Source organism: Loxodonta africana, chromosome 7, assembly GCF_030014295.1.
Source record: "Loxodonta africana isolate mLoxAfr1 chromosome 7, mLoxAfr1.hap2, whole genome shotgun sequence".
Lineage (NCBI taxonomy): Eukaryota > Metazoa > Chordata > Mammalia > Proboscidea > Elephantidae > Loxodonta > Loxodonta africana.
In genome coordinates, this window is record NC_087348.1 from 56,969,109 (window position 1) to 56,990,506 (window position 21,398).

The 21,398-nt window shown below is 37.8% G+C and overlaps 1 protein-coding gene across 1 annotated transcript in view; it reads left to right on the forward strand.

Moving 5' to 3' along the window:
* SLC5A12 (solute carrier family 5 member 12) overlaps window positions 1-21,398 on the forward strand; it is a 57,372-nt gene that overhangs the window by 19,590 nt on the left and 16,384 nt on the right. Inside the window, exons 5-9 of the mRNA XM_003412313.4 lie at window positions 2,544-2,698; window positions 2,823-2,963; window positions 7,852-7,981; window positions 9,133-9,221; window positions 12,580-12,692. Coding sequence (XP_003412361.1) covers window positions 2,544-2,698; window positions 2,823-2,963; window positions 7,852-7,981; window positions 9,133-9,221; window positions 12,580-12,692 — 628 coding nt within the window. The remainder of the gene's footprint in view (window positions 1-2,543; window positions 2,699-2,822; window positions 2,964-7,851; window positions 7,982-9,132; window positions 9,222-12,579; window positions 12,693-21,398) is intronic.

The window sequence follows — 21,398 nt, forward strand, 5'->3', positions numbered from 1 at the left end:
TAAGTGACAAGACAAAGTACTACCAGGGTTGTAAAAATCAGTTTGTGTGTGTGTGGTATGTGTGTGTGTGTGAGAGAGAGACAGAGACAGAGACAGAGACAGAGACAGAGACAAAGAGTCCTGCTGGACGAAGGTGTTGTATAATCAACCTTTTGGTGAATATTTGATAAATTGGTTTGTTCTCTTGCCCCTTCTCTAGCTGAAGCTCAGGTTTATGCAGGTTTTTGCATACTTAATGCCACTTCCCACCCACAGCTGAGAGGACTTTTTGTGCCTTTAATGTGATTCCGACTCATAGTGAACATATAGGACAGAGTAGAGATTCTCCATAGGGTTTCCAAGGCTGTAAATCTTTACAGAAGCAGACTGCCACATCATTCTCCCACAGAGCAGCTGGTGTTCTAACCATGAACCTTTCGATTGGCAGCTGAGCACTTTAACCACTGTGCCACCATGGCTTCTCTCAATGCCAATAAGCTTTCGAAAACAGGCCTTTGACATTTGGTCTTCATGTTACAAACATCTGATATAACAAATTACTAGGAGGTAAACCCACCCATTGCTATCTAGTCAATTCTGACTCATAGCCACCCTACAGGACAGAGTAGAGCTGCCCCATAGGGTTCCCAAGGGGTGGCTGGTGGATTTGAACTGCCAACATTTTGGTTAGCAGCCAAATGCTTAACCACTATGCCAACAGGGCTTCACTAGGAAGTAAGGAATTGATTATCCCTCAGATTGCGACTTGAGTAGACAATACAAAGAAAATGCCTCTGACAGGGATTTTAGTGTCTATTTCCTGAAATGAATTTTAATTACAAAAGAAATGATGGGACAATCCCAATGTCTTCTTTCTTCTCATGGTAAAGATGAAGGCTGTCTCTTCCACAGATGTCCTTGAGATTCCGGAGGATTAACAAGGAATAATTCTATTTTTTTGATGTTAAAAATGCCACCTCCTTCCATTTTATAGTACTCATTCATTTTCAAAGAATTTTATATGTATCACTTCATTTAATCCTTTCCAGTTCACTCATCCCACCTTCACCATAGTCCCATGGGCTTCTGTATTTGGATTATTACGGTAGACTCCTTTTCTTTTTCTACTTACCCGTTGGTTCTGAACAAGATTGCCTATTAGAATTGCCTGGTGAACTTTCAAAAAACATTAAGGACTCCCCATCCAGATTCTAATTAGTTCATAACCTCAGGGGAAGGGGCTTGGACACATATTTTTAAATTCCCCCAGTGAATATAAAGGAGAGCCAGGCTTGATACCCACTGCTCTAATCTCTTTCTTAATCACACAAGCCTGAGTTTTTCTATTAATCTTTTTGAAACTCTTCTTTGCTTACTTCACTATCTGACCATCCTCAGCTGCGAACCAGAAGTTCACCAGTTCAAACCCACCAGCTGCTCTGAGAAAGGAAGATGTAGCAATCTGCTTTCACAAAGATTTACAGACTAGGAAACCCTTTAGGGTAGTTCTACTCTGTCCTATAAGGCTGCTATGAGTCAGAATTGACTCGATGGCAATGACAACGGGTAGCTCCTAAAACTTCGTCCTCCATGAGTGTCTGAAATAAATCCTTATCTTCTAGTTCCTTCTTCCTCAGTATTCTATCATCTCAGTCTCCGAAATGTACTCATTCTTACTACTTTTACCAAAAAAAAAAAAAAAGTCTCATATTGTGCAAGCCAGAAATACAGGTGTTTATTCATAATTCCCCCATTTCTTAATCACCTGTGTTCAAGTAATTCACGAGTTATGTTGATTTTACCTGCCAAATATCAAATCCATCTTTACCCTACTTCAAGCTGCTATCATCTCGTGCATGGACTACTGAAATAAACGCATAATAGTCTCTTGACCCCTATTCTTCTACAGTCCTGCAATCCACTGTCCATACAAAAAAACAGTCACCACTAAAACTGTTGTGAAACAAACAAAACCTCTCATCGTATAATTCCCTTTAATCCTCCCTCATTACACTTAAGATATGTAAGTGGCCTTGTCAGAGTCTGTGTGTTCAGGTCTCTAGCAAATTCAAAAGCCTCCCTTTGGGCACTCTATGTGTCCTTCAATCTGTTGGTTTCAGCTTTCTTTCCTCAGCAGCCCAGCTTCTCCTTCATGCTGTTCCCTCCCCTCTTTGTCTTCTTTACCTAGTAAATTTCTATTCACTCTTCAGAATTTAGCTCAAATGTCACTTCTTCAACACAATGCCAGGGATTCCTGCTCTATCCTCCCATAGTAATCTGTTCTTCCTAATTGTACTTTCCAGAGTTTAAAATAAACAGTTTTAATATTGTCTAATATTAGCTTCTCCCATAGACTATAAACTCTATGAAGTTAAGGACAGAACCTGTCTCTTTCATTTACCACTTCATTTCTATGCTAAATAGTACCTGGCACAGACTAGATGCTCAGTGATTGTTGCTGAATGAAGAGTGAAGGAATGATCACATTAACACAGAAGCTGTGCAGAGTTGGAAGAGTCATAGGCTTTGTTTTCAAGAACTCACACCCATTCTCTCCATTTCAGGGAGGATTAAAAGCAGTGGTATGGACAGATGCATTTCAAATGGTTGTCATGATTGTGGGCTTCTTAACAGTCCTCATTCGAGGATCGACTTATGCTGGCGGATTGCACAATGTATTAGAGCATGCAACAAATGGATCTCGACTAAATATATTTGAGTATGTTGAATGCTATTTTTTTTTTTTATCATGCTTTATAAAGATGTAGCTGAATGAGCTCATGACCTAAAATAATATCTGGACATCAAATGAACATCTTTGTTTACTTCTCTCTGCCTCATAGCTTTGATGTAGATCCTCTCAGGCGGCACACTTTTTGGACCATCTCAGTGGGAGGAACTTTTACATGGCTTGGGATCTATGGCGTTAATCAGTCAACCATTCAACGATGTATCTCTTGCAGAACAGAAATGCATGCTAAGCTGTAAGTTATTCATCAAGACATATTTCTATGTTTTCTCTGCCCTTTATTGAGCACTTACTATATGCTTCCTATTGTGTCTATATGTATGTATAAAAACCAAAAAACCAAACCCATTGCCATCTAGTCAATTCCAACTCATGGTGACCTCATGTGTTACAGAGTAGAACTTCTTTATAGGGTTTTCTAGGCTGTAATCTTTACAAAAGCAGATCGGTAGGTTTTCTTCTGCAGTAGTACTGAGTAGATTTGAACCACCAACCTTTAGGTTAGTAGATTGAGCACAAAACAATTGCACCCCCCAGGGATCTTACATGTATATGTATATGTATATGTATATGTATACGTATACGTATACATATATGTATATGTATGTGTATGTACTTGTGTTTATGTGTCTCAAACTTTCATTTAGTGAGTTGGCTTAATTCAAGCAAAAGTCAATGCTATCTCATTCACAGTAGTCCCTTGGAACTTGTTGTATCAGTATTTAACGGGTATGAAAGCTGTCAGAAAAGAAGAGATTCTCATCTAGAAAGGAGCATACATCACCTCCCAAGCATTCAAGACTCCACTTCTGGCTTCAGTCATCCTCCCTCCTATGGAGGGTCCAAAGCTATGATAAGAATCTTGTGAAAATAAGAAAAGACATACAAAAATTCTCTTTAGAAAAGACTTCCCTGAGAAAATCTAAGATAATTTAGTTAATACAATTTAGGAGTGAGAAACTAGTCACGATGGTCAGTACAGCTGTTTCAAGAGCACACTGCTGGAGAGAAGATTGCTGTGGGATAGCAATGTGGGGGAGGGGGGAAGGTCTCTTTTGTCACACAAATGGACCATCAGAAGCTCTTCTGGGACAGCAGAAGGCCATTTAGAGCCAGCTGCTGACCAACTATCACTTAGGGACTCTGTAACACACTCATTAAATATGCTAGCTCTGCTCATTTGTCTAAGCGCCTGATGTAATTGAAACATTTCACCAGGGTTTAGGGAAATCTTTGCTACTTGGGAAAAATACATCCTGCAGTATTTGTTGTTGTTATTAGGTGCCATCGAGTTGGCTCCGACTCAGTGTCCCTATGTACAACAGAACAAAACATTGCCAGGTCCTGTGCCATCCTCACAATCTTTGCTATGTTTGAGCCCATTGTCCCAGCCCTGTGTTAATCTGTCTCTTTGACGGTCTTTCTCTTTTTTGCTTACTCTCTAGCAAGCATTATGTCCTTCTTCAGGGACTGGTTTCTCCTGATAACATGTCCAAAGTATGTGACACAAAGTCCTGCCATCCTTGCTTCTAAGGAACATTCTGGCTGTATTCTTTCAAGATGGATTTGTCCTTTCTTCCAGCCAAATCAAAAAAACCAAACCCAGTGCCATCAAGTCGATTCCTACTCATAGCGACCCTATAGGACAGAGTAGAACTGCCCCACAGAGTTTCCAAGGAGCATCTGGTGGATTCGAACTACTGACCCTTGGGTTAGCAGCCAGAGCACTTAACCACTACGCCACCAGGGTTTCTTCTGGAAGTGTATGGTATATTCAGTATTCTTTGCCAACACCATAATTCAAAGGCATCATTTCTTTTTTCTTCTTCTTTATCCATTGTACAGTTTTCACATGCATATGAAGTAATCAAAAATGCCATGGCTTGGATCAGAACCACCTTAGTCCTCAAAGTGACGTCTTTGTTTTTTAACACTTTAAAGAGGCTTTTTGCAGCAGATTTGCACAATGCAGTATGTCATCTGAGTTCTTGACTGCTGTTTCCATGGGCTTGATTGTGGATCCAAGTAAAATGAAATCCTTGACAACTTCAATCTTTTCTCCGTTTATCATAATGTTATTTATTGGTTCAGTTGTGAGGATTTTTGTTTTCTTTATGTTGAAGTGTAATACATACTGAAGGCTGTAGTCTTTGATCTTCTATCCTGCAACATAGATAGGTGAAAATAGATCCATAAAGTTCACACTGAATGTTGCCAATAGTTAAAACCAGGAGTGATTGACTATATATGGATTTGATTGTATGGCCAGGAATACTGATTATTTACCAAGGACAACTTAATCTTAAACCAGATCTTTTTTGCACAAAGACATTATATCATTTACCAAGTCATTTGAAATGTGCTCCCTGGAAGCTTTTGCCTCTGGTTTGTAGTTTTTCTTCCTGGTCTGAGGTTAATAACTGGTACTAAGATAGTAGGAGAAGTTAATGCAGTGTATCATGTCTTAATCCCACCTCCAGCCCACATCCTAGCTAAGATGAGCACATCCACACACAGTCAGCTTTGTTCCATCCCCATTGCCTTATTTTCTCCTTATCTCTTATCATATCTCAAATCATATTATTTCAATATTTATTACCTACTTCCACACCCAGTATATCATCTCCATGCAGGTGGGCTCTGTATTGCTCATTGCTATAGCCCAAGTACTTAGAACAGGGAATGGTATGTCAAAAAGCCATATAAATAGTTTCTTTATGAGCCAGTGAAGAGGCCTAAGGTACAAACGGAAGAATTCCTTAGCCCATAAAATAATCAAAGTCCATGTTAATGAGAAAGAAATTCACAAGTACAGCAGTCTATACAATCTTATCATTGGTTTCTTATTTTCCATAGTTAACTGGAAAAGTTATAAAATGGTTTTGGGTGATGTAAAAATGACCTCTATATGACTATATAGCTACAGATATTTTTGCAGAGTGTAACTCATTCGATTTCCATACTAGCTGTAAAATAAGAAGTAGGGCAAGTATTTACACTTTTTTTATAAATAATATAATTGGGTCGGTGTCAAATGACTTTTCTGAGGTCACACAACTGTTAAGAATAGCCTTCTGAGTGCAAGTTCAGTGCTCCTTAAAAACAAAGAAAGAAATGGTGTAAAGACTGCAACCATTTTTATCATTAATTAGTTCATTTATTCAATCATTCAATAATTTGTTATCCAGAATAAAATAATTTTATATCTACTATATGTCAGTACTAGTCTAGACCTTGTGGAAACAACACTGTGTTTGTTTGAGGGGAGGGAACAGATACTAAGCCAGTGAGTATATTGTGCAACTTCAGATAATGATAAATGCTATAAAGATGTAAAATATGATGAATAGAAATTGAGTGATATTTCACATCAGGATGAGGTCTTTGTCATCCAGTGCTGTCATAACAGAAATACCACAAACGGATGGCTTTAACTAAGAGAAGTTTATTTTCTCACAGTAAAGTAGGCTAAAAGTCCAAATTCAGGGTGTCAGCTCCAGGGGAAGGCTTTCTCTCTCTCTGTTGGCCTTCTCATCAACCTTCCCCCAGACCAGAAGCTTCTCTGAGCAGGAGCCTAGGTCCAAAGGATGCGCTCTGTTCCCAGCACTGCTTTCGTGGTGGTATGATGTTCCTTGTCTCTCTGCTCACTTCTCTCTTTTATTCTCAAGAGATTGCCTCAAGACACAATCCAATCTTGTAGACTGAGTCCTGCCTCACTAACACAACTGCCACCCACGCTCCCTCATTAACATCATACAGGCAGGATTTACAACATATAGGAAAATCACACAATAAAAAGATTCATGGCCCAGCCAAACTGAAACACACATTTTTTGGGGGATCTAATTCAATCCATGACAGATGGTTAGGGAGGCCTCTCTAGGAGAAAACCTAAGTAAAGACTTCAGTAGAGTTTGTCTGAATAGTTGAGAGCAAGAGTGCAACTAATGAAGTTATAGGTATCGATCATTTTATGCAGCAATTGTATTTCAGAAAGACTGCCTCTGAATTAGCCCCCTCCAAACCAAAATAAACAAATAAAAATCAAAGATAAAGGTTATTAAAATACTCCCAAGGAAGTTGGATAACTGAAAGTTACCTCTGAGATTAAAAAAAAAAAAATTCTAAATTGAAAACAAAACTCTTGGTAAGGGGATACTTCTCTAAATGATGTATTTTATAAATGAGGACTTTATTTAAAGGTTTTCTAAAAGACAGGTGCACAGGTGCAGTATTTTGAGCAGCTTTGAAATGAATGTCGTTACATTTAAATGTGGATGCATGTAAATCCCAGATGATTCCCTTCCAACAACACCTGGGTCCAAGAAATGCCCAAGTGTTGCTCTCCTGCCCCCTGTAACTCTTTTCGTGATGTGATCTTTTATTCTCTTAGAGCAACAACGTAAGTCTCATCTGCTTTCAGATCTTCCCTGGGATTATGAAAATGGTTATGAATTTGACTTATAAGGGCAATAATGAATGCAAAATAACTGGAGGATACTACAGAAGCACCCAAACTGGAATTAAACATACCTGTGCTTTGGGGAATAAAATTCATTGCTCCAAATAATATGGGTAAAATGACTTTACCCATATTATGTTCTGTTGTCTTTAAAAAACAAAACTTTTAGATTTCATCTGAATTAATCTCCAAAGTGAATATTTCTAAAACTTGTCTCCTTCTACATTTATCTTATTATCCCTCTGGGAGAAAAGATGTTAAAATGCAAGTGGGCTTTTTGACAGTTTCATGAAATGAGTGAGGAGAAATAACTTACAGTTATATAATATGTGTGATTGGTACGTAGAATTTCATCCAAGAAAATAGACCTCACATCACACATATTGGGGTTTTGGGAAGAAACTCCCAATATCAAAAGAAAATCTGTCTAGAATATGCCTTATTCAAATTGGGTAAGTGGTTTAAAAATGTAATGTTCCTAAAAAAAAAAAAAAAAGCAAAAGTATAAAATGTAATGATTCTGAAGGCTGTAGAATTTTATTTTACTAGCAAAAAGTTCCATGTCCGCCCCCCCCAAAAATTTACCTTGTCTTTGATAATGACCTTACCACACTATAATATGACATAAAGACTACCAATAGGTCCATGTGCTCTTTTCTAGTGCCCTGTACTTCAATTTGCTGGGTCTCTGGATCATCCTTGTGTGTGCTGTCTTCTCTGGACTGATTATGTACTCCTACTTCAGAGACTGTGACCCTTGGACTGCTGGATTTATTTCAGCACCAGACCAGGTATGGGTTCCCTGGCTGCAAGGAACATAGCTCTAGCCATTGTCAGTTAATGCTGAGCCCTGGTGGCACAGTGGTTAAGAGCTCAACTGCTAACCAAAAGGTTGCCAGTTCAAACTCACCAGTCACTCTGTGAGAGAAAGATGTGGCAGCCTGCTTCCATAAAGATTTACAGCTTTGGAAACCCTATGGTGAAGTTCTACTCTCTCTGTCCTAAAGGGTTGCTATGAGTTGGAATTGACTTAATGACTTTTTTTTTTTTTTTTTTTTGGTTTTTCTCTTTTACTGCTTGGGGCACTAGCCAACTCCCAAATGCCAAGGACTTAGTTTCTTTCCTCTCTTCTTGGATGATACGATCACACTCAGTCTAATATGGAGAGTGAGCATTTAAAAAGAAGACACCTCACCTAGTCCCTGAGGACAAGGCCTGGAAGCAGAGCAAGGCTAGGGAGAGTGAAGGGTTGGCGCAGGTTTATGGCTTTAGTCATCCATACTGCTTTTTGACTCCTTTTTCTATACATTTCAAAGTTGATTAATGATGCTTTAATATCCTACTGAACAAAGTGACCCTTGTTTCCACATAACTCCTCATAGCTTAACTACCACCATGTCATACTACTTACACGTGGTTGAAAAGTTTCCACTTAGGGAGAATGTGCTAAGGAGGAGCAATAATCCCTCCCCCCTTTTTTCTCTTATATATTCAGTTGCCCTGGTCTGTTCTGTGGGGACCCTCTTCCACATCCTGACTAAAGAGTAGGACCACACTATCTAGCTTTCCTGAAGACACATTTTAAGGACTTGCTTTTAGGGAATTAAGGGTTTAGTTGCTAACAGTACGGTAACGGGGCAACAAAATGGCGCAGATTACAAACATGGAACTGGTTAAAAAAAAAAAAAGTCCCTGTCTTGTGAGATTGGCTGTCTCCGTCTTCTATAGCTGGACTTCAGGTCCACCAAAGTGGATTGGCCATAACCTCAATTGCTAGCATCTAATTAGTCCATGCAACCTCCACTTATATTATTATTTTATTATGTATTTATTTTTGCCTTTTCCTCATATCCGGTTCCTACAAAGCCACATTCCCATAGTCCCATATTTCAGACACTACTGATAAGACCATTCATCCTTTTTTTTTGGCCACCTTTTTCAGCTGATGCCTTACTTTGTCATGGAAATATTTGCCACAATGCCAGGACTGCCAGGGCTTTTTGTGGCTTGTGCCTTCAGCGGAACTCTGAGGTTAGTACATTAACGGCACTCTGCTCTGATGATGATGAAAACGGTGACAGTAAGGGTGACGATGGTGATGGTGGTAGTGTAGTAAGTATGAAGGAATTTGGGACGGATCAAGACAAAAAGAGATGGCCACGAGATAGCATTGCACAGCAAGCTATTTATTGGGGTGTAGGCGTGGACAGCTGCATGCCGGGGAAGTCCCTCATTAGCAGGCAATCTTTCAGAGGTGTAGGAAACCAGCAGATAGGGAGGAGGGCATGAAAAACTCTGGAGATTTAATTAATCATTTTTTATATTATGTTTTCTGGGTTAATATTGTTTTAAGAAAGCTTTTCTATTCTATGATTATCATCCAGACACCATTCTAGTATACTTACGGTCTTATTAAATGTTACAATAATGGAACCATTTAGACTAAGTGAGAAAATGAAGTGAAGCTCCTGCCTTATTTTCCTCCTAAATTACCAATAATTTCCAATAAATAAGCCACATTTCACTGATTTGAAATGCTACCTTTACCATACGCTAAGTTTTTCTATGTATTCCATATTTTTTCTGACTTAATTTTGATCTATTTGTCTCTAGCTGTGTCAATAACAGTATAATTTAATATCTTTTAGACTTGTAATTATTCATTACTTTTCTTTTACAAAATTACCCTAGCCATCTGGTCTTTTTTGTTTGTTTTTTTCAGTTGATTCTTTGGGGTTTGATTGCACTCAAATCATGATATCTGCAAATAATTTTGAGTTTTCCTCTTCTTTTTTTAAGAGTTACACTGTTATTGTCTTTTGTACTTGTGCCTTCAAAATAATGATAAATAATAGGGGTAGAAATCACTGTCCTGTTGTGTACATTAAAGGGAGTAGTTCTTGGGTTTCACCATTAAACATGACATTGACATTTGGTTTGAAAGATATTCTCTACATTTAAGAATATTCAATAAAAAAGTAATACAATTATGAAAAGAATTTAAGAACAAAAATACGTTTATTTATTCTACTTTTAGGAAAGACGTTTATCAGGAAGGGTATTGAATTTTGGTAATTGAAATTTTGGCATTTTTGAAATGTATGCACACGTACTTTTTAAAAAACTTTTGTCATATTAATATATTGAGAGTTTTTAAGATAGCAGCATCCTGGAATTCCAAGAATGACTTTCATTTGCTTTTGGTGTAATTTTCATTTAGTATACTGTTGAATTATTTTTACTAATATAGGGTCTCTATGAGTTGTTGTTGACTCAGTGGCAGTGGGTTTTAATATTCTTTCTAGGATTTTGCATTGGTAACGCAAGGTGATACTGTTCTGTGGTGTTGGTGTGAGGATCTCAGGAGAACTGAGGCCAGAAACAGAGAACACCAGTGGATGAAACCTAAGTAGGGGTGACACTCTGTCTTATTTTGTTCCTCTTTACATAGCTTCGTTTTTTTTTTAACTCTTACCCTATAGCTGACTCTCTCCAGGTTGGAGAAAGATGGCTGTTAACAGATTAATTCCTCCATACGAAAGCAGTTGACTCTTTTGATCCCAGGTCCAAAAATTCCAAGGAAGGGACTCACTGGACAGCACATACTATAAAGAGATTACTCCTGCTACAACTATGAGGAGGGTATGGGGTTAGGGAAAAGGCAGGAATGGGGGTAGAATGGGAAGGCATTGAAGTTTAGGGACAGGAAAAAAAAATTTCCAGCATTTTGCAGCAGATTTAAAATCTGAGGAATCAACATACAGAAACATCAGACTGCAAGAGCAACACAGCAGAGCTTCTACAAACAAATCTGATCCTTCTGAATCAAATTCAGCTCTCTGCTCCTTCCCTTACAATAGATTTAAGGATTAAACTTAATGTTTGAAATGTTCACATAATTTATTTTGATACAGGGCTGTTGGGAGCATGGAAGTTCCTTTTATTTGATCACCCCCTTTTCCTTACTTGGCTTTCATGGAGCTGAAGTTAGAAAGGCAGCCTGTCAAGGAACACCTATCCTGTCTTGATTCTTATGAAAATGAGAATAGTATCCAAAACAATTATTGTCCCAATTCCTATAAAAGGGGCTTGGAAAGTTTCTACTTGTTATATTTGTCATTTACGGAAGGGACTCAAATTTTGCACAAGATGGACCTGGAACTATTCCAAATGAAGTAACCTACAGCTTAAATCATGGTATTATCTTGCACTATAGTAAAAAGAAAAACAATTAATTTTTTTTCTTTGCACTCCTACTAAATCTTTGACCCAACTACTTCTTGTCTCATGTGAGCACCAGAGGATGCTAATAAAAATAATAATAATAATAGCTAATAATAAATAATTAACTAATGAATATTAATGAAACACAAACAGCTGGCAGTACTTTACTCATCAACTTGTTTCTTTTCCAGAAACTTCTGTTCTTAGTTGTGGTTTTGCATCACATGAATTGAATATAGTCATCTATTACAGTAGGTAAAATATTACTGGCTGATATGAGGAATTAAATAAGCTTTTATGTTATTCTGCAAAGAAAACTCAGACTTTCAGGTACTATCTTGCCTAAGTGAGTTTTATAGCCATGGGAATAAATTCTGGAAGGCTAGAAAGAGAATATCAGAGTCTTTATGTGATTTTCGTCTTTGCCTACTTCTAAACCGTATTTCTTACCCCTTCTCCTTTGTTAATTAAATTCTAACCACACTTGTCTACCTTCAGGTTGTCAAATGCAACACACTCCTTTCTACCTCAAAGCAGCTATATGTAATTTTCCCTTTTTCCTAGACCATCTTTTTCCCATTTTGCATGGTTCCTACCAGTACCTATCTTCACTGTCATTTCCTAAGAGAAGAATCTCCTAAATTCATATCACTTTAGGTCTCTGTAGGACATGTTTTCATAGAGCCTTGGTGTTTTCTCTCATAACGTTTTCACAATTGTATACTTGGCCTTAGGTAGAGCATAAGATCTATGTCTTTCTTATTTACCAGTGTATGCTTATTACCTAGAATGAATAAAAGAATTAATGAATAAATACATTAATTAACAATTAATGAATGGCAAACTGTATTGACTCTTGGGTTAGGATATTCACTACTTCCTGCCTCTAGTCCAGCTTGAACACTGTCCCTGTCTCTCTCTCTATCAGCTACTTCCTGCTAACTTCACTGGTATATGTGGAAGAATTGAAAGAGCACTAGCAAAGGAATAACCTTGAAGAGCGAGTGAACAGGCCATGCAGGTTGCCTGGAGGCCTAGAATAGAGACACATATCTCCATCTGTTTTCTGAGAGCCCTGCCTGGACTATCTGCCCTAGATAACAGCTAAGCCTGGTGGCTCAGCCTTATTTAGCTTGGACTATGTTGTTGCTTTCTCTCCTTATAGCACCGTGGCTGCCAGCATCAATGCCTTAGCAACAGTGACCTTTGAGGATTTTGTCAAGAACTGTTTTCCCCATCTCTCCGACAAGCTGAGCACCTGGATCAGTAAAGGCTTATGTAGGTACAGCCAGTAGACCTTCTGTTTCATATCATGAAATGTACATATGGTACATGTAAAAATCCTCCACATGGTATTCAAATGGACACATTTATACACACAAACACACACAGAGATACATGGAAGAATATTATATATAGATTCTCATACTTACAAAGAATCCAGGAGAGGACCAGAAAAGAATGACCAGCTAGCTTGCATTTCATTGACCTTATTTTCAGATACTCGTCTGTGTTCACCCTATACTCTAGGTTCATTCCATAAACATCTCTTGATTAGGTTATGTGTAGATCCATCCCTCTACATGGGAAGATTTTCTGCTCAGTGTAGACAGCCACTATGTCTAATAAAAGTCAAATTCCTGTCTAAAGAATTCCTTATTACCAAATTCTCAGTCACCTCCCCTCAACTAATAATTATTCCTTGTCTAATAATACAGTAGCATGTTTTTATAATCACTATAATACTTTTCATATTAAATTATGGTTTTAGCCCTTTCATAGATAGATTTTTTTTTTTTTTTAATTTTTGATGATGCCATGTTTTTTCACTAATGGAATGGATGCTGAATCACTGTTTGTTGGTAGTTTTTCATTACTGGAAAAAAATTTGGTGCCAGTTGCAAGCAGAACATATCAGTCCTATGTTCCATGAAGCACATCACACGTGTGGGACATATTGGTACCACAGTGCATTACACTTCCTGGTTACGCTTGAGTCATAAGATGTCATACTCAACTTGCAAAAAATACACACAAAATACTAAATAAATACTGCACTTGCTGCATATAGTTGTTATTAGCTTGATTTAGAGTGGGCCATATTGATACCGTGTTCCATGAAGCACACAACACTCATGGAACATTTTGATTCATGGCCCAGGAATCCATCAAAAAATGTTTCCACCTCAAAAATAACTCATTTACTTGAGTATTCCTGATTGCCGGCAACCATACTTTCCCAATAACCCAAAGGAAACAGTGAACATATTTGCAAGACTTCTTTCGCTGTACAGAAGCCAAAAGACACAAAAGTTTCACACAATCACTCCTCCGGAAAACATCCATTCATACGAATGGCTCTTAACACTCAAATATGGTGCAGGTCAACTTCTTTCTTTATTTTTTAGGCAGTTGCACTAATATCTGCAGCGATGCTAGAAACTGCTAAAGTGGCTCAAATGCCTGCTAATAAACCTCCAAGGACGAAAAAATGAAACATGGGCATATAAACTTCATGGTCCATGAAAGGGTTCTAAAGAGTTTACTCCCTTTAAGTATAAACAAATTATGTACTAATTTTCTTATTATAGAAAATGTAGGTAACATGGGAAATATATGTAGTCTTTAATAAAACTGGTATTTATCTAATTTTGTTCTTGGTCATTTTTTCTTAGCATCCTAGTTAGCATTTTCCTGTACCATTATGTATTCTTTGAAAACACAGTTTTTTTTTTTGTCTGTTCAGATTTATTTGCTTTTTGAACAACTCTCTTATTCAACAAGTGAAAATGTAGTTTTTATATGATTGCATAATATTCCATCAAGTGGCTTATTTGCTAAGTTTTATTCTACTCTTGTTGTTTATTATTATTGTTACTATTTTTTATTGAAAACGTCATGTTTTGGTAACACTGTGATAAAAATCTATATACATAAATCTTTTTCTGTGTCTGTGACTTAGTATAAACTCACAAAAGAAAATTACCATGTAATATAAGTTCATATACAGTTCTTAATTCATATTAAGAAATATACTCCTAAAGGGTCAAATAACTGTTTATGTGTTGCAACAATGAATGAGGATATATTCGTCTGTCTACTTGGTATTGTTGTTGTTAGGTGCAATTAGTCGGTTTCCACTCAGAGCGACCCTGTCTACAACAGAATGAACACTGCCTGATGCTGCGTCATCCCTACGATTGTTGTTATGTTTAAGCCTGTTGTTGCAGTCACTGTGTCAATCCATCTCATTGAGGTCTTCCTCTTTTTCGATAACCTTCTACTTTACCAAGCACGATGTCCTTCTCCCAGGACTGATCCCTCCAGACAACATGTCCAGAGTATGTGAGATGCAGCCTCACCATCCTTGCTTCTAAGGAGCGTTCTGGTTGTATATCTTCCAAGATAAATTTGTTTGTTTTTTTGGCAGTCAACGGTGTATTTAATATTCTTCTCCAACACCACAATTCAAAGGCGTCAAATCTTCTTTAGTCTTCCTTATTCGTCATCCAGTCGTCACATGCATAGGAGGAAATTGAAAACACCATGGCTTAGGTGAGGCACACATTAGTCTTCAAGGTGACATCTTTGTTTTTCATCACTTTAAAGAGGTCTTTTGCAGCAGATTTGCCTAAGGCAGTACATCTTTTGATTTCTTGATTGCTGCTTCCATGGATGTTGGTTGTGGACCCAAGTAAAATGAAATCCTTGAAAACATCAATATTTTTTCCATTTAACCTGATGTTGCTTTTGGTCCAATTGCAAGGATTTTTGTTTTCTTTATGTTGACATGTAATCTATCCTGAAGGCTGTGGCCTTTGATCTTTATTAGTAAGTGATTCAGTCCTCTTCACTTTCAGCAAGCAAGGTTGTGTCATCTCCATAATGCAGGTCATTAATGAGTCTTCCTCCAATCCTGATACCATGTTCTTCTACATACAGTCCAGCCTCTCACATTATTTCTCAGCATACAGATTGAGTAAGCATGGTGAAAGGATACAAGGCTGATGCACACATTTCTTGACTTTAAACCACACAGTATTCCCTTGTTCTGTTTGAATGACTGCCTCTTGATCTATGTACAGGTTCCTCATGAGCATAATTAAGTGTTCTGGAATTCCCATTCTTCGCAGTGTTATCCACAGTTTGTTATGATCCACACAGTCGAATGTCTTTGTATAGTCAATAAAACACAGGTAAAAATCTTTTATTCTCTGCTTTTAGCCATGTTCCATCTGACATCAGCAATGATATCCCCGACTCTGTATCCTCTTCTGAATCTGGCTTGAATTTCTGGCAGTTCCCTGTCGGTATACTGCTGCAGCTGGTTTTGAATGATCTTCACCATAATTTTACTTGCATGTGATCTTATTCAATAATTTCTGCATTCAGTGGGATCATCTTTCTTGAGAATAGGCATATATATGGATCTCTTCCAGGCTATTGTCCCAGTAGCTGTCTTCTGAATTTCTTGGCATATATGAGTGAGTACTTCCAGTGCTGCATCCATTAGTTGAAACATCTCAGTTGGTATTCCATCAATTCCTGGAGCCTTGTTTTTTGCCAGTGCCTTCAGAGCAGCCTGGATTCCTCCCTTTAGTACTATTGGTTTCTGCTCATATGGTACCTCCTGAAACAGTTCCATGTTAACCAGTTCTTTTTGGTGTTGTGACTCCGTGTTATCCTTCCTTTTGATGCTTCCTGAGTCATTTAGCATTTACCCTATAAAATCCTTCAATATTGCGAGTTGAGGCTTGAATTTTTTCTCTAGTTCTTTCAGCTTGAGAAATGCTGAACGTGTTCTTCCTGTTTGGTTTTCCACCTCCAGGTCTTTGCACATGTCATTATAATACTTTACTTTGTCTTATGGAGCTACCCTTTGAAATCGTCTGTTCAACTCTTTTGCTTTATTATTTCTTCCTTATGCTTTAGCTACTCAACGTTCAAGAGCGAGTTTCAGAGGCTCTTTTGACATCCATTTTGGTCTTTTCTTTCTTTCTTTCTTGTCTTTTTAATGACCTCTTGCTTTCTTCATATATGATGGCCTTGATGTCATTCCACAACTTGTCTGGTCTTTGGTCATTAGTGTTCAATGCATCAAATCTATTCTTGAGATGGTCTCTAAATTCAGGTGGGATATACTCAAGGTCGTACTTTGGCTCTGGTCAACTTGTTCTAATTTTTTTCAGTTTCATCTTGAACTTGCATATAAGCAATTGATGATCTGTTCCATAGTTGGCCCGTGGCCTTGTTCTGACTGATGATGTTGAGCTTTTGTATTATCTCTTCCCACAGACGTAGTCAATTTGATTCCTGTGCATTCCATCTGGCGAGGCCTACATGTATAGTTGCCGTTTATGTTGTTGAAAAAAGGTATTTGCAATGAAGAAGTCATTGGACTTGCAAAATTCTATCATGTGATCTAGGGCATCATTTCTATCACCAAGGCCATATTTTCCAACTATTGATCCTTGTTCTTTGTTTCCAACTTTCACATTCCAATCTTCAGTAATTATCAATGTGTCCTGATTGCATTGTTGATCAATTTCAGAATGCAGACGTTAGTAAAAATCTTCAATTTCTTCATCTTTGGCTTTAGTGATTGGTGCATAAATTTGAATAATAGTGAAATTAAACAGTCTTCTTGGTAGGCATGTGGATGTTATCCTACCACTGATAGCATTGTACTTCAGGATAGATCTTGAAATGTTCTTTTTGATGATGAATGCAACACCATTACTCTTCAAGTTGTCATTCCTGGCATATATGATTGTCTGTTTCAAAATGGCCAATACCAGTCCATTTCAGCTCACTAATGCCTAGGATACTGATGTTTATGCATTCCATTTCATTTTTGATGATTTCCAATTTTCCTGGATTCATACCTTGTACATTCCACGTTCCCATTATTAATGGATGTTTGGAGTAGTTTCTTCTCATTTTGAGTCATGCCACAACAGCAGATGAAGGTCCTGAAAGCTTAACTCTATCCATGTCATTAAGGTGCACTCTACTTGGAGGAGGCAGCTCTTCCCCAGTTGTCTTTTGAGTGGCTTCCAACCTGAGGGGCACTGTATCAAACAATGCTCCACTGCTATTCATAAGGTCTTCACTGGCTATACCTTTTCAAAAGTAGATTGCTGGGTCCTTCTTCCTAGTCTGTTTTAATCTGGAAGCTCAGTTGAAACCTGTCCACTGTGAGTGACCTTGCTGGTGTTTGAATACGGTTGGCGTAGCTTTGAGCATCACAGCAACATCCAAGCTCCCACAGTACAACAAACTGACAGGCATGTGGGGGACTTGGTGTTAATATTTTAAAAATTTATTCAAATTCATAGGCAAAATAACATCAATTTTTTTCTTTGATTTGAATTTCTTGACTTACAGTGATTTTGAACATCTTTCAGATGATTGGTGGCCATTTGTACTTCCATGTGAAAATTCTATTTATGCCCTTTGTTATTTTGTTGAGGGATGCTAAACATTTTATTGTTGGTTTGTAAAATGTCTTTATATATGAAGATAATGAGGCCTTTGTCTATTTCAGAATGTTTCCCAGTTTAAAAGTTAAAAATACATTATTGATGTTCAGAGTTTTAATTAAATATATATATATAACATTTTTCACAAGGATGTTTACTATTTATATATTTAGTTTACTAAATTATTTATAAATTGCAAAACATAACATCATGTTTTATATTATAGCTTTGTAGTGTTTTCTAATATTTGGTAGAGCAACTCTTCTTGAGTTTAAGTTTTTAAACCACTTTCTGTTGGTAACTTTTATTTTTCATATACTTAAAAATTTTTTTTGGCTAATCAAGTCTACTTACTCTCTCAAACTAACTTCAAAATAATTTATCACATAAACACATGGGATCGTCATGAGTTGGAATTGACTCCATTGCAACTGTTTTGTTTTGTTTTGTTTGAAATTAGCTACACACCCCCTTTTATGGATTGATTTGTGTCCCCCCAAAATATGTGTTGTAAACCCTAACCTCTATGTCTGTGGTTATAATCCCATTTGGGAGTGGGTTGTCTTTGTTATGTTAATGATACAGGATTAGTGTAGGATGTTCTTAAATTAATTTTTTTGGAGATATAAAAAAGATTAAACAAGCAAGCAAGCAAGAAAAACAGAGACTGGGGAATAGAGATGTGAAGACACATGAAGATTGCCCAGGAACAGACTCTCAGAAGAGACAAAGACCTTCCACCAGAGCCCATAGAAGGAAGAAGCTTTCCTCTAGCACAGGTACCTTGCATTTGGACTCCTAGCCTTCTAACCTGTAAGAAAATAAATTTCTGTTTGTTAAAGCCACCCATTTGTGGTATTTCTGATATAGCAGCACTAGATAACTAAGGCAGAATTTGTTCCCGAAGGGTGGGATGCTGCTCTAACAGATACATAAAATGTGAAACTGGTTTTGGAATTGGATAACGGTAGAAGCTGGAAGAGTTTTAAGGTGCCTAGTAGCAAAAACCTTGAAGGGCAAAAGTGCTCAGAGAGAACTTAAAGGACTTCCTGATGAAGATCAAAGACTACAGCCTTCAGTATGGATTATACCTCAACATAAGGAAAACAAAAATCCTCACAACTGGACCATAAGCAACATCATGATAACTGAAGAAAATATTGAAGTAGTCAAATACTTTGTTTTACTTGGATTCACAATCAACACCCATGGAAGCAGCAGTCAAGAAATGAAACGACATATTGCATTGGACAAATCTGCTGCAAAAGACCTCTTTAAAGTGTTAAAAAGCAAAGGTATCACTTTGAGGACTAAGGTGTGCCTGACCCAAGCCATGGTGTTCTCAATAACCTCATATGAATGCAAGAGCTGGACAATGAATAAGGAAGACTGAAGAAGTGATGCTTTTGAATTATGGTGCTGACAAAGAGTACTGAATATACCATGGACTGACAAAGGAAAGAATAAACCTTTCCTGTAGGAAGTACAGTTAGAAGGCTCCTTAGAAGCAAGGACAGTAAGACTTCGTCTCATGTACTTTGGAAAAGTTATCAGGCGGGACCCGTCTCTGGAGAAGGACATCATGATTGGTAAATCAAAAGAGAGGGAGACTGCAACAAGATGGATTGGCACAATGGCTGTAAAGATGGGCTCAAATATAGCAACAATTGTGAGGATGGACCAGGACTGGTCAGTGTTTCTTTCTGCCGTGCATGGGGTCTCTGTGGGTGGAAACCAACTCAACAGCACTTAACACAACAATGCTTTTGGTTATAATTCCATTTGGGAATTAGTTGTCTTTGTTATGTTAATAAGACAGGATTAGTATAAGGTATGTTTTAAATCAAGCCATTTTGAGATATAAAAGAGATTAAACAAGGAGGTGAGAGAAGCTGAGATGGGGGAAGTGAAATGACAAGCCACATGAAGATCTCCTGCGAACAGAAGCTCAAAAGAGACAAGGACTTTTCTCCAGAGCCAATGGTGAGAGAAAGACTTCCCTTGGGCCAGCACCCTGAATTTGGACTCCTAGCCTCCTAAACTGTGAGAAAATAAATTTGTTTGTTAAAGCCACTCACTTGTGGTATTTCTGTTGTAGCCCACAAAAACCCACAGCTGTCAAGTCAATTCCGATTCATAGCAACCCTATAGGACAGAGCACTAGATAACTAAGACACCCCCCCATCCCAGTGGGATTACATCAAACCAGTTCCTTGTGAAGAACTTAAACCAGTTCCTTGTGAAGAACTGACACATCTTTAATGATTAAGCTTTTCATCTAGCAATAGCATTTATTTTTTCCATTTAATCACTTTTTTGAACAAAGAGAAATGAATGATGGCCACGTTTGCTAACTGGGTAGGTGAATTGCCTTGATTCTATTCATTATCTTGGGTAATGAGGTTAGAGTTAATAAACAGACAGATGAGGATTGTTCACAGTATAATTTTCAGTTTTTACCAGATATTCATGGATCTGTTGGATTGAGTTTCTTCTATGTCCCTTGTTCGTTGTCTGATCCTCTGAGCTGATGTAATGTTGGAAAATTCACAGCATGTGAATTTCCATGAGATTTTCTTTCTCTCTCTCCCACATTCACTACTTTTGCTTGTGGGGCAGTATACTTCAGGCATCCATGCACTCCCCACCAATTTCCCCTAAAGTCCTGCCTTGCAGGTTTCTATTCACCGCACTCTGGGTGTATGTATAAAGACTTGGTGAGGAGGGCGACTGAATCGGTTATGTAGTTAGCACAAAATAGAAGAACCTCTGAATTAGAGGGATGTCTGCCTAGAACTCATTTGAACAGATAAATGTGGACCCAGTAAGAGGAAAGCCTGGAGGAGAGAGAAAACATGCCTTTTGTTCTTTCTTTTTTTTTTTTTAATAACAGATGGAACTTTTTTTTTATGAAGCAATGCGGAGTTAAGGGAAACACTGTCGTCTGTAGTCTAAACAATCAGTTTCAAAGACAGTGTGAATAATTTTAAGGTTCTGAGAAGTGATTATTGATTAAACTCAGGTTTTAGCATTGTTATAAGCTTCCTTATTTTTCTGTGTCTTATCGAGAAATATGAAGATAGAACATCAAAGTTGCTAGCCTTATTTCATTTTAAGAGTGAATTCTTGGTAACAAAATCATGTACTAAACCTGAAATAAAATAATAGTAGTCATATTAATGACAAACACATAGTGCTTGCTCTGCACCAGACACTGCCTTCTTGTTGTTGTTAGGTGACGTTGAGTTGGTTCCAACTGAGAGCAACACTGTGTACAACAGAACAAAACACTGTCAGGTCCTGCACCATCCTTAAAATTGTTGCTTTGCTTGAGCCCATCGTTACAGCCTTCCGCTGCTGTTCATAAGGATTTCGCTGGCTATTTCTTTTCAGAAGTAGACTTCCAGGTCCTTCTTCCTAGTCTTTCTTAGTCTGGAAGCTCAGCTGAAACCTGTCCACCATGAGTGTCCGTCCCTGCTGGTGTTTGAATACTAGTGGCATA